Below are 15031 nucleotides of genomic sequence, written 5' to 3' on the forward strand. Positions count from 1 at the left end.
TAGGTAAATGTGGCAAGTGTTCGGTGCATTACTCATTCGCCATGTTGACTTCCGCGTGGCCGAAAAAGCAGCCAGGCCAGCTGCCTCTACTCGTACGCATATATGTATTTATGTCTTCTCAAATATTTAATGCAGCTAATTCCCCCTCTCTGGGCGAGCCACTGGAGACTATTTTTATAGGGCTGCGGGCTCTGCCCGGTTTATTTTGAACTTTATTACGGACTAATTTATGTCTCCGCCGGCTCTGCTCTCCGGAGTTCAAACCTAATCTCCCCGCCGGATCAGCGGACACATGTGGATGCAGTGCCTAGCTCCATTTTTGACACTTTGATGGCGCTTTTGTGGTGTTCGCATGTTTGTTTAGCTTTCCGCCGGCGGTTTATGCGTTTTTAATGCACTTTTATGCATCGAATCATTTCCACGACCAATTAAACATTTTTTTTCCTAAGGCGGCAGCTGCTATCTTCAAAGCGTTCAGTTTGTGAAAAGTTTATAGGCAGTGTCAGAGTCATCACTGATCTAAGTTAGTCAATAATTTCATTAACAAGCTGATGCCAATAGGCACCTTGCCGAGATCACTGAATCAGTATAGATACATATGTATATATTCTGATTTTTCTCCGCACTGAAGTAAGGCAACGTGGCATTCCCCAGAAACGAAGCCCAGCCAACAACAAAGGCCCATTGAGGCAACAATAAGGCGAATTATATGAATTACAATTGAAATTATCTTACAAGTGACACATCGACAACAGGGATGCGGGGCCGGTCCATTACAGCGCACAAAAATGCGCATAAAAATTGCATTAAAATGCCATCCCAGACGCGGGGCCTAATGAAGGAATGGCAATAAAGGACAATTGCCAGCAGCAGCAGCGACGAACGATGGGCTCCATGAGAGAGCTGGGAGCTGGCAGCTGGAAAAGCACAGGCAGGCGGCAGGCAATGCCCTTAAATAGAAATAGAGACGAAGAAGCTGGCCAAGATATGGGAACCGCCAAATGCGTGCAGAAATGTTTGCCACATCCCTCGAGTGGCTTTCCTCGACTCGGCGATTTCCCAGGCCCCAAAGTGAATTAAATGCAGACGCGTGATTTTGCACACTGATTGCGAGCACCTTCATCCAGGTTTCCATGGTCCACGGAGGGTGAGAGTTCAAGCCCCAAAGCAGTGCATTTAATTGCCTTGCCACGGGCGAGCGGCAAAGCAACTGCATCTACGAGAACCAAAGTGCGAAAATGGGATTTTATGGACCGGAGCTTGGGCTAATTAACTGCTCAAAGGTAAATCTGCAGGCAGCGCCAAAATGTATGCAGTTCACTTGGAAGCACGAATTAAGGTGAGTCGTTAAATGGGAATTAAGGTGCAGTATGGTATTGTGATGATACAACTCACCTTTAATTACAATATATATTAGACTTCCGCTTGGTCCCGACAAATCTGCAATTCAAACAAGAAGAATTATTCTATGATTAACATCTCAGACTGGGGAAGGAAATAAAGAATGCCAGATAAGATAGACAGCTGGAAATCCTTAATCAAGCAGCAATATCATTAATTCATCTCAATTAAAACAGTCCATGCTGCCGACTCAAGACGGTGACACTTTCCCGTGAACTTTCTGCTCATTTACAACTGACACATTTGCACCTGCCTCACAGCGGAGTGAGCGCTGAATGATTGATAGTTGGATCCGGGGAGGGAGTGAGCCAGCGAGTCCGTCCGTGACCCGGTCGGCACTCCGGAGTTTCCTTAGCCGGGGTAAGTTTCCATCTGTCAGCTGTCAGTTTTGAATGTTGGCAGCCGCTGAACTTGGCATTTTAATTGAGTGCAAAAAAAAAAGCTCAGGGAAATGACTGCAATGCGAATGTGAATGCGAATTAATGGGATTTGCCGGCTGCCACTTGTGAGGAGCTGGAGTGGAGCTCTCCTCCGCACCTGTCAGCTAGGGTATTCTTACTTCGTTCTGCTTGCCAGTTAAGGCCGTCTTGTTTGGCTTTTATTGAACAAACAGCTGCTGCTTAACTGCCTTCTGGCAGAGTGAGCCATTGCTTTCACGTTTTTATGGCTCGACTGCAACGCTGCGTATGCGCAATGTACACCACCCACCTACGGGGGGGCGGAAAGTCGCTTTTAACCCAGTTTGGCCTGCAAGTTTGTTACCTTTCTGCTTTCTGTGTTCCTTATCATCGCCATCACCTCTTGGGAAGTGTTCACTTGACATGCGAACGCCAGAAATCGCAGCCCCGGCAACCTTGAACGATTCAACAAACCAAATTCGAATCGAAACTGCACCCATTGCGTATACGCAGCGTGCGCAAATAGGAAGGCAAACAAGAAGTGAATGGCTGTCGCTGCCCCTCTCCGGCTTGTTTGTCCGCCGATTGTACGGCTGTTCGGTTGTATTTACATACAAGGCAGGGGCAGCGGCAGAGGCAGGCAGGCAAACAGAATGAAAAGGAAAAACATAAACTGTTTTGATTGCAGGTAAACAAACCGACTGACTAACTGACTAAGCGACTGGCCGCGGAGGCAGCCGACAACTCTTCGTTATTGATTGCTGTCCATTTATCATGCCGCTTGTTTATCAACAGGCCAGAACTTTTGATAAGCGCCCAGAACCGGAATCCCGCCCCAAACTCCCCTTTGTGGAGTCATTGATCTTGGGCCCAGCTTGGCACTGACGGCACTTGTGCCGGACTATTGCGCATCTGACTATAAAATAGGAGACACTTTAAAAAAAGCATATCAATTATATGTGAATATATTAAAGGAATATTTAATTTATTTATTGAAAATAAAAGGGAAACAGTGTGGCAAAAATATTTTGTACAACTATCCAAATTAGTCACAATGTTTTATTAGTTTTTATGAATACTCTTTCTTAAAGGTTACACATTAATTGAAATGGAAAGAATTTTTTTGGCAATTAAAAGAACCAAACTAATGCGCAATTTCAGCCATATATTTTTCCACGTGCATAAACAAATCCAGGGGAAACAGGTAGTTGTTGCATGGCGATGATTTCATGGAACAAAGACAAACAATTCGAATGGCAATAATGCTTTTGGATATGCTTCATTGACCACCAGAAGGGAAATGTTACGCACCAATTACCGCCAGTTGAGAGGAGAGTGTGAGACGGCATTCCACCTGAGCTGGGAAATACTATTCCCATGCTATCCATACCTTCAGTATTAATCTCAAATGAATAGTTATAATCCGCTATAATTAGGGGGATTTACATGCCGCATTAAAAGTCTCTCCGCCTCAAATGGCCTGCCCATAAATCTGTCACGAATCGAATAAAAAATCATATTTATGGCAAAAATAACTCAAATCGGTCAATAATCAATGCCGCCAGCCAACTACTGACAGGCATTCACATCAAGACGAGAGACACAGAAAATGTAATAAACGCCCTCGGCCAGAGTTGAGTTTTGATTGAGTTGGAAAATGGCGCATGCAAATCACAATTAGGAATGTTATTATTGCCGTAACTATTTTATTTTTATAGCTGTAATAGCCAGCCATTGCAATCGTAAAACGCTTGTTAATTGATTGCCAACGCGGCGAGGCACTGTTGCCGAATTAATTATTCAGCAATTGAACAATTGATTGAGCGCTCTGGGCACAGCGATTATTTATGGACGTTGTCGCAGGCAGCTCTTGCGAGTGAATTGGTTCGGTTTCCGGTGGGCTCCTTTGTCCTTTTGTCCTGTGCCTGTCAGTTATGGTTAATACATTTAATACAGCCAAGGTGTGAGGCAGGGCAAGGGCATTCGACCTGTGCAAGAAAAAGGGCTTCGAGGTCGGCTCATTTCTTACCTTTCGGCCTGCCGCTGACTTTGACAAAATGAAGTCCATATTTACTCAACATTCTCGGGAAACAAAGCGCATTGAGAGTGCGTTTGAGATATTTGTGTCGATTTGTCAGTGCAGGAATTTGGTTCAAGAATTCGGACGACTCCGAACGGAAATGCCACAATGGACCGAACGGATCCCTGGATTCCTTGTATCATCAAACAATTGGTTCGACAGAAGTCACTTGCACCGGCTTGGAGGCGACCCGAAAGCCAGTTGGTTTTTTTTTTGTAAAATTAATATCCGTAGCTGATCTTATGAATGCTCAGAAAACTACCTGATAAATCGCACTCGCATCTGTTGACAGCCAAACAAATGGCTTTGGCAAGCAAGCACACACTTGGGATTCTGGGAAAGATTTTCAATTAGCACTGGCAAGCATTATGGGGAATTATTAAGCAGCACGCGCTCTCTGAACTCTGCCGTTCAATATGCCAAAGATATTCATAAACGAAACGAACATCAAAATATATATATGTATACAGAATGCATCATTAATCACCTGGCTCCGGCCATTTCAAGATCATTTAGCACGAGATTCTACATATCGGCCGTCAAAAGTTTTGTTGTATTTCGACACCCAAAGCTGGCGCTCAATTTGCACATTTTCGGTTTCAAACGCGTCCGCATCGTCTATAAAAGTGAGGGAATTTTCGGTTCATGTTTGCTTTGGGGAAAAACCACATGAGGTTTTCCATCATTAATTTGTTTTTGCCCATAAACAATCACGAACTTTTATTGATGTTATGAATGCGATTCTGATTGCCCCTTGTTTGTTTATCTGTTGCAGACCGCGAACGAGGAAAATGTGCAACGTGGGATAAATTTAGTGCTTAGTTAGCCATGGGATCAGGTATCCCAAATATTTTCTACAAGTTGTTATTGAATCATATGATGGCGCATCATAAATTATATTAAGACATAAATATATGTTAGTGTTTATGTCCATAAATATGATATTTCACAGACTTTAAAGTACACTCTTATGAGCAGTATGAATATTCGAGGAAGTTTCCAACTTTCCATTTGATTTGTCGAAAAAAAAATAATAAATCTTATGAAATTATCAATGCTGTTAGCAGTTATTACCCCGATTTAATTATGAGATTTAATTAATTTTTTTCCCTAAGGAATTAAGAACTTCGGCAAGCAAAGTCTTACTATTTTCTCATTTTACTTCCATTCTTTTGTTTATTTTTCGATTTTTTTTCTACTAGGCGCACTCGCTTTTCATTGCCCGCTTCATCCTGGCCTGAAACTATGTCTGGAACTGAGACTGTGACTGAGAATGGGAATGGGAATGGGAATGGGTAGGTTTGCTCTCATTTTGCCTTTTTTCACGCTTATTATGTGTGGTTTGTTGTAGTTGCGGCTGATGTTGGTTTGTTGTGCACATATTTACTATAGGTCTGTGTATATGTATATTTTGGTTTAAATGTTGTCAGACAGGATTTTCCACTTTAATGCAGTCGACGTCGCTGCTTTTTGGCGCGTTTTCTGCCGCACAACTCATCATGGATCAGAACAGCCAGCTCCCGGGGCGCCTCACCCTTCTGCTTCTTCTGCTTCTCCTTCACCCCTTGCTAAAGTTGAGCCTGCGTGTCCGCAATCCTTCCGAAGCCGCCGCCACCGCCGCTGCAGCTGCGGCAGCATTCAGGTTAATGCAGCCTTTATTCATACTATTTTTCTAAGCGCATTATACCCCGAGCCCCGCTCAAAATATTAGCAAAAATTATGTTAATCCCCTTTGGGGCGGTAATGCTTCAGCCGAGCTCCGGCAGCCAGCTGAATTAATTTAATAGCCGCTTACAATTACCAGGACCAACCCTTGGACGGGGTAATGTTTTTAATGTCTTCAATGTTTGACGCGATTTAAAACGCGCCTTGCGGCCAGACAGGCCGGACATTAAAATAGGACTGCCAACGGTGTGAGGATGCACAATGGATACCTAGCTGCTCGTGGAGGAGAGCAGAGCTAAAAATAAATTCAGTCGAAGACTCCGAGATATAGATATACTTATGTATATAAGGTCCAAAGTACACTGAACAATTGATGTAAGAAACGAACTACGTTGCAAGTTCGATACAATAAATTGTAGATTGTTTACAAAATATTTTTGGTTTACAAAAAAATATAGTTTATACGGGCAAACTTTTTGTTTCTCCGACAAAAACTTGAAAAGATTCTCGTCTAATGACGACGTTGACAATCTTTGTTTGTTTAAACAAATAAACAATAAGCATGGTCATTAAATTTTATTTATAAACAAAAACCACTATATATGTTAATAGTTTTTAGTATTAGCTAGATTAAATTTCACTCAATCTTCTTCGAAATGCTGAACTATGGTCATACAAGCACTGATCGGGTGTCTCCTCCACTGAGCTTCGATCCCAGACAGCGGCTCTATCTGGAATACTATATATAATAGTTTCCTAAACATTTCAATTAAAATTCATTCAATTCCCAATTAACCCCAGATAGTGCGAGGGCGCGGTCCATTGTCCTTATCGGCTTTCAGTGGAGTAAAGGCGGAGAGGCAGAGGCGCGTTGAATTTGATGTCCGGCTACATGTGTTAATTTACACTTGCCTCTAAATGACATGCATAGAAGCAAGCAGCTGCCCATCCATTGGGCGTTTCAGTTCGATCCATTTCTATACTGGGCCGGACCCCACAACTTAAAGGGGGGAAATGCAAATTGTGGCGTTTAAAAACGCGCACAAATCGCTCGCCGCAATTAAACGGCGCCCCGAAACGCGTGCTCGGATAGAGCCCGCCTCCCGGACGATTTTATGACTGTATTTTATGCGTGCCATGTCTCTGGCGTGGCATCAGCCCATATATACATAGTTTGCGGCTAATGACTCCGCCTGGAGAGCGGGGAGCGGATGCAAATGGGAGTCGGAGACGCCTTGTCCACTCATTAAGTGGTGTTAGGCAACCAGTTCCGAGGACAGCATGATGGATTGCCGGCCAGCTGAATAACTCGGGCCCCGATCGCTCATTCAGCCGGCCATTCATTCATTCATTCATCGGGCTTTTTGGGACTCGAGCGGACCGAAACCTGATTACGGTAAAAGGCCAAAACGGACCGTTCTCGTTGCCCTGGCCTGGTCGATGCCTCGGGGCCAGCGTTAGTCATCGTCATTGTCGCCAGCTCCTCCTCCGTCGCCTCTCCTCCAGAGCCTTAACCTGCGGCTGACCGAATTATAGCTCTCGGATTGCGTGGAGCGAGCAAACCAGTTTCCGCCAGCCGTCGCCGTTCCAGCATCAGCTCCTACTCCAACAGCAACTCCTCGCCAGGCCAAAAAAGGCCAGGAGAAATTGCCGCAGTCGAAACAATTAGACAGCCCGACCAGGCTAGCGGCTACAACTTGTTGCCGCCGCGGACAAAAAACGCAGAGTCTTGCGCTGGGAAAAGTAAAAAGTGTCTAATTAAATGCTTGGCCGCTCAGGCCGCGGGAAATCCGAAGAAGGAATCAACTAAACGAAGTTGGTATACTCTAACCAAATTATAAAAGTAAATAAAATGTTTAAAATATATAAATCAAAGCCTACATGTTCAGTCAGAAAGGTAAATTCTTAAAATAATACAATATCCCCTTTCTGTTTACGAAATATTTGAAATTCTTGCTCTTCTAGCTCAAATATCAGTAGCCAAAAGTCATAGCTGGTAATTTTGAAAACTTGGCCTTCATTTAACACAAATTATTCAGAACTAACAGCTTCAAAACGTTTTATTTACAAGCGACGTATGAGTGTTGGCGAGGTAAGTGAGTTTAGAATCGTTGGAAAATTCCCATTCGCATCCCATTTGTCATTCAGCTAAAATTAAAGGTGATTTTATTCACCGAGAGTGTTCAATGTTTGCTTCCCAAAGTTCTGAACTTAGTCAATGTACCCGATCGAGGAGGAAAGTGTACATCAGGCAAACAACAATTAACATAAATTGCTTACGCGATGCGGCCCATTGAGTCCGGAGAAGGGGTTAAGGGGTCACAGTTGCCGCCCGTCAATCATTCGCGCAAACGAACTGCGACTAGGCGGCAAGGGTTTTCAATTTCCACGCTTGCCAGCTTGCCTATTGCCGATTTTCCAGCCCCGCTGGAAACTACAGAGCCCACCTGTCGCACTACGCCGGCTTGTGCGATAAGCATCTCATCACAACAAAAGATTAACACGCCGGGAAGGGACAAAGATCAGAGGATGGCCAGATGGACAGGCCTCCGATTAGAGACGAGCAGGCGGCGGCAGGGTCTCAAGACAACCTGCCTGCACACAATAAGCAGAGAGAAAAATCATGGGGGATACAAAAATAAATGAACTATAGATTTTATTAGATAAATGTTTTGATTCAAAACTAGTGTCCCGTGTTCTAATTTCTGTCAAGCAAAATACGATAAGATAAGTTAAGAATATAAATATTAGCCACAGTTACTTGTGCGTATATGTATATGACACTTTCTAGTTAACAGAATTTAATACCAGTGTAGCCACAGATCAACCGGAACCGCCAGACAGGCGAGGCCTTGAAGGCCACCAGGTAGGCAGGTATTGTATGCATTTAGGTAGTTGCCACAGGAGGCAACACCTTTGGGTTGACAGATCGAATTACCGAAGAAGCGGCACCCTAGGAAGCTGCCAAGTGTCGGGACGCAATGCCGATCCAAAGTGGGTCACATTACCGAGAGATCGAAATGCATTCCGTGTTACTTTCACTGGCGAATGAGGCGGAAGTGATAATGAATCCGTAGAACAACGATTCAACAGGACGGGAATAGTTAATGAGGCTCGTAAGCAACACCCCGATATCGCATGATTCGATTGGATCAGCCTAAAGCCCTCGGGCTAATTTTAACTTATGATCAATAAAAAAACCTTTCAAGTTCGGAACGAGAACAATGACTCCAAGGGGAGATTCGCTGAGATGGCGTTCTATGTATGTTGTTAATTTTAACGTTCGCAGCAATTCCGTGAGCATGCAAAAACATCAATAAAATGCAGAACACTCACATACCTCTTGTTTTATATATTCGTTCCAAGTAATTGTAACTTCAACACATGAGTTTCCTCGAGTACTGCTCGCCGGCGTTTAATTTCGACACTTCACCTTCTATTTATAGTTTGTGTCGCGCAAAGTGCCTCTCGAATTAGATGATAAACCCGGTAATTGGTTGTACAATCGCGATTACGGGGTGGGGCTGACTAACCGCGGATAGCCCCAGAGTCGATCCGTAGTAGGATAGCCCCAGAGTCGATCCGTAGTAGTTTGATGAGACTGAGGGCGGGGTGTAGCCGCCGCTGATAAGCCGATGGACAACCAACGCACCGCCGTCAATGAACGTAGGGCCGGCCAACCAGCTCGTCTGGATCCCACGAGTCGTGCTCCGCGCCTCACTAACAAAAGACCATCGGCCCACGGATTTGCTCAGAGGTTTGTCAACTATTCCGAATTATTTATTATTTACGGACACTCCCGACGTGGGCATACACTTGGTTTCTGCACAGCGATCTCTCCAGCAGAGTTTCCCAGGCCTTTGACGCACTTTTCGCCCGCAGGCCACGGCACATGCGAGTTGTTGTTAGAGCGCGGGAGTCGCCGGCCGGCCGCCGATGATGAATGGGGAAATTAAGGTACACACTAGCACAGCACAACCGTCCTCGCTGAACAATTTTTTTGAACTGACATTATTTGAACTGCGCGCGTGTCAGTGTTGCCAGTTTAGCTTGGATAACAACCGCACGCCACGGGATTTATTTTGAAACTGAATTCCCAGCAGTGATGTCAGTGATGTGCCGAATTCCAAGGAAAAAAAGCTGACAAAAAAACTGATTTTTAGAAAATAATTTTTTTTTTAATTTTAAGTATAAAATATTAAATCGAATCAGTTATGGTGCTTTTGCAATAACAGCACGGCACTCTGGCCAATTCCAGGGATTGCAAAGAAGAGTTATGAGTAAAATTAAAACTGATAAAAATTGATGAAATAACTTTTATTTTCAAATATAAGTTAAATTATCTTACAAAGTTGGAATTTCCGCTGGTCGATGTTTTTCACACATGAAAAAAAGCCTAATTTGACGGAAAAAAAAGCGGATATGACATCATTGCTACAAAATTCGAACAACACCTGATACTCGAACCACACTTGATACTCGAACCGCTGGTCACTCGTACTGGTTCCAATTCTTTTGAATTTTTGCCGCCATACATCTTGCAAAAATGAAGCGAAACGAAATGGATATCGGTGGAGGGCTCTAGATAGAACCTCCAAATGTAGCAGCTGCCTTCAGTAATTCTAAATAATAATAAATCAGTATTATATTATACTGTAAGCCTCCCTCAGCCTCTTCTTTATAGCCTTTTAAATAGGAATTGGAATAGAGGTAATATGTACCGACAATAGTTACCGGTTCCAGCCTTCCTAAACCCCCAAAAACAAAAAACAGAAACGCTCTTATTTCATCGGTATATATATAGGTATATATTTATTGTAAAGGTGGATTATATTTCAAAAATATTTAAGACTATAACTCGATCGATAAGCAATAAGAACTCGTCATTAATGGGTTCTCAGGTCTAAAATCGCTTCTTTTTATGGTAATTAATTAAATACATAGTACTTGGGGGGAAAAGAAAGATCATGCAAATAATGATGGATAATAGTTTGGGCTTGCGGTTTAACGTTTTTTCTAGTCAAAACATGGAAAACCAAAACACACACGACGTATTCGTCACATTTCGGAGGCAACAACACCAATGGAGACGAAAGAGTTGGGTAAAGAGTATTCGGCCGGGTTCCCAATTCCATTTCTATTTATTTTTTGGAATCTGAATTGATAAATTCTTTAAATTTCTTATTTAAATCTCTGCAAATAGGATCAAATATTGCATCTTTGATTTTTTTCTCAGATTAATCAATTCAAATTCCATGTAGTTGGGTTGAATTTGGAATTGGGAACCGTGCTGAGATTTTATAAAAATGATAAAACTTATAAACGCAAATTAAAAGTAAGTTAAAAAAGATGTGGCAATCGAACATACCGCTAAGAGACGAGACAGAGGGAGACCGGACCACACCAGACCAGGGATCACTATCCACTATCCAGCGTTGGGCGCAAGGCAACGTTGGATGATGCACAGCAAATCCGTGAAATGATAACGACTGGGGCGCGAAGGCCCTGAAATTCGCGGTTCCCTGAAGTGTGCGATTGCAAGTGGTGGGGGTGCGATCCAAAGATCCAAAGGCGACAACAACGCGCGTGAGCCTGTTCCAAGTGAATCCTAATCCCGAGACCGTTAGGCAGATGCCGAAGAAATGGCGAGGCTCGAAGAAATGGCGGCCGAGTCCGAAACTGTTCGCTCTAGTCCTGTCCATGGGCAACTCGACATGGTTTTAACATCCTCTTCCTCCTCATCCTTCACACATCCGTTACCCATTACACGACCAAAGGATACAGAAAATCCATAACAGAGCCGAAAAATGCGAAAATCCTCCTCCTCCTCCGAGGTGTGAGTAAGCCGTGGGGACTCTGCATCCCACGTTGTCCTAGCGAAGGGCTCAGAAAAATCCTACATCCAAATCCAAATCCATTCCTGATCACAATCTCATAAATATACACATATTTATCGAGATCTATACAGACAGGTCCTGCCTCCACACTAATTTAAATCCAAATTTATCCACTCCACTCCATTACATCCAAAAAATATCCTCCTCATCCTCCTCCATTAATCCTCATCCTCTTCATCCACTCTCCAAACATAAACGCGCAAAAGGGGAAGAGAAGAAAATAAAAATGTAAGTATTAATAGTTTGCTGATCAATGTGGTTGACATTGCGATTTGTGTTCTGGTATCTTGTTTTATCTCTTTCATTATAAACATATTTATTCTGTATCGATGTTTGTTTCTTGCTTTTGTTAAGGTAAAAGCTAATAAATTATGCAGCCATAAATGAGGTTTCTATTATAATTGGTTGTGTGTGCTGAGCAAAGGCTCAAAATACAACAAAGGCAATACAGGAAATGCGTCCAAGCGTCCAATTCCCTGGATTACATTTGTCTTTTTCGAACTGTTTTTGTCAAAAATTAAGTATGAATGATTCCGATTCTAGTTCAGGGGAACTCTTCTCTGCTTTTCTGAACTTTTGGCTCAGCTGGAAAAGCAAGTCTTGAGGTTTTGAATTTAGTTTTGCTTTGATGAGAGCTTGAAAGTTGGCTGATCAAACTTGATTTCTTGGCTGATCTCTTGGTTGGTTAGTCAATTTACAATGTGGCTTGAACAAATATTGAATGTGGTTTCTTAATTTAGCTTGCTTTCCCTAAAAATTCCTGCTCGTAAGAAATATTATATATTAATGGATAATGCTTGGTAGTGTTTAGTAATTAGAGCGAGAGCGAGACCTGGAATAGGATTGACGTCGCACTGGCGAGTAGGTGGGTGTTCCCCGACGCCGCGGCCTAGACGAAAAAGAGCGCGAACGCGACCTGCCGAGTGGGAACAAAGAATAAATCATACTCAATACGCTGAACTGAAGGCTAATGCTTACCTATCGCGGTAGTCACGGCCTCCACCACCACCACCGCCGCCGCCGCCACCTCCTCCTCCGCCTCCGCCACTGCGTTCGCCATCACCGCTATCCTCGCGCACCCGTATGTAGGCAACCTCGCCCTGGGGAGTAAAAATGAACAAAGTAGGCGGTAAGTAAAGGATAATTTCAAATAATTTATAAACTCTGCAAAAAAACCTTATGACAAATACGCTACAAAATTCCTCTTCAAATGCTATGTATAGATACATTTTATGCTATAAATATATTCTGCAACGATATGCAGTAAGGGCTCAGCCCCGACTAATTGTAGTCAATTATTCGAAATGAATAATGTATTCGGACACAATAAATTAAACATTTCAATGGCAACAATTGCCTACCTAGAAATCGACCTTTTGGAATAAGAAATAATTAATTTGCATACCTCATGCGAACGAAAGCGCGAGTCGTCCAGCTTCTTAATGGCGTATTTCATGTCCTCGTGACGCAGGAACTCCACCACGCCGGAGCCGTCTTTGTAAGTGTCTGCGAAGCACACGTCGCCGGCCTCGCGCATGTGATCCTTAAGATCCTGCCAGGAGCCAGAGGCCGGCAGCCCGGTGACCATGACGCGGTACTGTGAGCGCTTGGCCGGAGGTCCGCGTCCGCCCATGCGACCGCCGTCACGGCTGCGTCCGCCGTCGCGGTTGCCGCGGTAGCTACCGGGCCCGCCGCCCCGAGGGAACTCTACACGGAGGCGGTAACCGTCGTAGTCGTATCCATCGCGCGCCTTAACTGCGTCGTCGGCATCGCTGTTTTTATAGCACGGGCGCAGAGAGGGCAAGGTCAGAGGGAGGAAGACAAATAAGCTCGGATTAGTTGGGGGTGTCTGCCTCCGGCGGACAGCCTGCTGTGCGTGTGTGTATTCCCATTACTCACCGCGCATCTTCGAACTCGACAAAAGCAAATGGCGGCCCACGCCGATTCTTTAGGTCGACGAACGTCACTTTGCCGAACTTGTGGAACAGATCCTGGATGTCCTTGGTGCGGATATCTGGCGGCAGGTTACCCACGTAGATGCGGCACTCGTTGCGTGAACCCATTTTAATAATTTAATCAGGCGTACAATTGATTCGCGAGCTGAAATTCGTTTGATTTTTTTCTGTCAAAAGATGGCCGACTAGATAGAGGTGGGAGTCATTCGATGGTCACGTCGATTATTTGTTTTGGCCGAACATCGATTGTTTGTGCAATATCGATTATTAGGGCACTACCCAGCATGCTGGGCTCCGAAATATGTGTCTGAAAAGAGCTTCAAAGCGATTTCTGATTAAACACATAAGAAAGAGCGTTTTTGGGGGACAATCAGTGTTTTAAAAACATAGGCTCATAAAAAGCACTGTTGTCTAAGCATATTCGGAGTTAGGATTAGTAAGAAAATAGTAAAGAGCTCGCTTAAAATAACGGAATGTAGAAAACTGCCAATAATCAATGTTTAATTTTTTAACATTTTTTATATATTTTTTATCTTAGGTCAAATAAAATATATATATATATAAACATTTTTTCAATCTAATTTTACAATCCGAAGAGTCAAAAAATAACCTTTTAGTAGTGATTTAAGAGCCTGAAAAGGCTACTTCTAAGGGTTTTCAGACATTCATTTGGAGGGTGTCCGAAAGAACGTCAGAAAACGCTCATATTGCTTTCTGGGTATCGCTTAGCTTTTGGTATTTTTTGTATTCCACTGGCATCACTGGTCGCTTATGAACGAAAGTCTGGCAACACTATACTGCCATTGTGAACCGACAATTGAGACTTTTCCGCACGAAAGTTTGCATTTGCCAAGGAAATTAAGGTAAAAATAGGATTTGAAATGGGATTTAAATACTTCTTTGAGAGTGAACTGACAACCTGCCGGGACTACTAGCAATATCAGCTCCCGGATACTCCAGGAATCACGGCAACAACAAATCGTATTACATAACCTTTTTAAGGTTACATATGAGGGAAGCCGAAATCCGCAATTCTAAATGTTTTAATCCAAATTCCAGATGCTGTCGCAATCCCTGCTGAGTGGCATGCGTGTGCTGCGCACCGAGGCCCGTCGTAACATCGCCCTCATGGCCCCCGCCATGAACAAGGCCTCCGATCCCATCCAGCAGCTGTTCCTGGACAAAGTGCGCGAGTACAAGCAGAAGAGCTCGTGAGTGGATGCCTCCGAACTAGGATTAGTTCCGAGTAGTAACCAGTGTCTCCTCTTCCACAGCGGTGGCAAGCTTGTCGACTCCAATCCCGAGATCGAGCGCGAGATGAAGAACGAGCTGGACCGTGTGGCCAAGCAGTTTGGCAGCGACGGCAAGACCGACATGCTCAAGTTCCCCGAGTTCTCGTTCCCAGACGTCAAGGTCGACCCCATCACGCAGTCCGCCTCTTAAAGATCTTGCGTATGACTTAGTTTAATTGCTTTAAGTTCTGCTGCTGATGTCCTCTCCGAATGCCCACTAAAAACCACGGGATAAAAACGTTAAAAATCCAATCAATAAAATCGGAAAACAAGCGAAATGTCTGTGAAACAAGGAAAAGTGTGTGTGTGTTGCAGAGTCATCTTCACCAAACCTCTTCCATTC

At 43.8% G+C, this 15031-nt stretch overlaps 3 protein-coding genes and 1 long non-coding RNA gene across 6 annotated transcripts in view; 2 read left to right on the forward strand and 2 right to left on the reverse strand.

Annotated features, from left to right (window-relative positions):
• The window catches only part of Sulf1 (Extracellular sulfatase Sulf1), a 29947-nt gene extending 20334 nt beyond the window's left edge, over positions 1–9613 (reverse strand). Inside the window, exons 1-2 of the mRNA XM_017162009.3 lie at positions 8885–9613; positions 1396–1440 (exon numbers count right to left, since the gene is read on the reverse strand). The gene's annotated coding sequence lies outside the window, so the exon portion shown is untranslated. The remainder of the gene's footprint in view (positions 1–1395; positions 1441–8884) is intronic.
• LOC108071306 (uncharacterized) lies at positions 6871–8203 on the forward strand. Its single transcript, XR_011445377.1, has 3 exons — positions 6871–7441; positions 7510–7636; positions 7693–8203. It is a non-coding gene; the product is annotated as an uncharacterized lncRNA (long non-coding RNA).
• A 2037-nt stretch (positions 9614–11650) lies between the features above and the next one.
• SF2 (splicing factor 2) lies at positions 11651–13611 on the reverse strand. Of its 2 annotated transcripts, XM_070286809.1 has the most exons (5): positions 13341–13611; positions 12847–13213; positions 12420–12541; positions 12274–12357; positions 11651–12201 (listed from the first exon to the last, which is right to left on the reverse strand). In XM_070286809.1, exons 1-5 carry the CDS (start codon positions 13502–13504, stop codon positions 12192–12194), a joined length of 747 nt encoding a protein of 248 aa, XP_070142910.1. In that variant the 5' UTR covers positions 13505–13611; the 3' UTR covers positions 11651–12191. The 2 variants fall into 2 exon arrangements, with proteins under 2 accessions (XP_070142910.1, XP_017017572.1); XM_017162083.3 differs by having other exon boundaries at positions 11651–12357; positions 13341–13610.
• Positions 13612–14102: 491 nt separating this feature from the next.
• ATPsynCF6 (ATP synthase, coupling factor 6) lies at positions 14103–14966 on the forward strand. 2 transcript variants are annotated; one of them, XM_017162040.2, is made up of 3 exons: positions 14103–14259; positions 14456–14607; positions 14671–14966. In XM_017162040.2, the coding sequence occupies exons 2-3, from the start codon at positions 14456–14458 to the stop codon at positions 14837–14839; spliced, it is 321 nt and encodes a 106-aa protein (XP_017017529.1). In that variant the 5' UTR covers positions 14103–14259; the 3' UTR covers positions 14840–14966. The 2 variants fall into 2 exon arrangements, with proteins under 2 accessions (XP_017017529.1, XP_070142757.1); XM_070286656.1 differs by having other exon boundaries at positions 14251–14377.
• Positions 14967–15031: the final 65 nt, after the last annotated feature.

Source organism: Drosophila kikkawai, chromosome 3R (assembly GCF_030179895.1).
Source record: "Drosophila kikkawai strain 14028-0561.14 chromosome 3R, DkikHiC1v2, whole genome shotgun sequence".
In the NCBI taxonomy this organism is placed as follows: Eukaryota; Metazoa; Arthropoda; class Insecta; order Diptera; family Drosophilidae; genus Drosophila; species Drosophila kikkawai.

Coding starts and splice junctions, on each gene's coding strand:
- SF2 (XM_017162083.3), bottom strand. CDS start 13,504: ATGGGTTCACGCAACGAGTGCCGCATCTACGTGGGTAACCTGCCGCCA. Junction 13,214..13,340: donor GTCGAGTTCGAAGATGCGCG/GTGAGTAATGGG, acceptor CTATAAAAACAG/CGATGCCGACGACGCAGTTA. Junction 12,358..12,419: donor GGCCGTGACTACCGCGATAG/GTAAGCATTAGC, acceptor CCCACTCGGCAG/GTCGCGTTCGCGCTCTTTTT.
- ATPsynCF6 (XM_017162040.2), top strand. CDS start 14,456: ATGCTGTCGCAATCCCTGCTGAGTGGCATGCGTGTGCTGCGCACCGAG. Junction 14,608..14,670: donor GAGTACAAGCAGAAGAGCTC/GTGAGTGGATGC, acceptor CCTCTTCCACAG/CGGTGGCAAGCTTGTCGACT.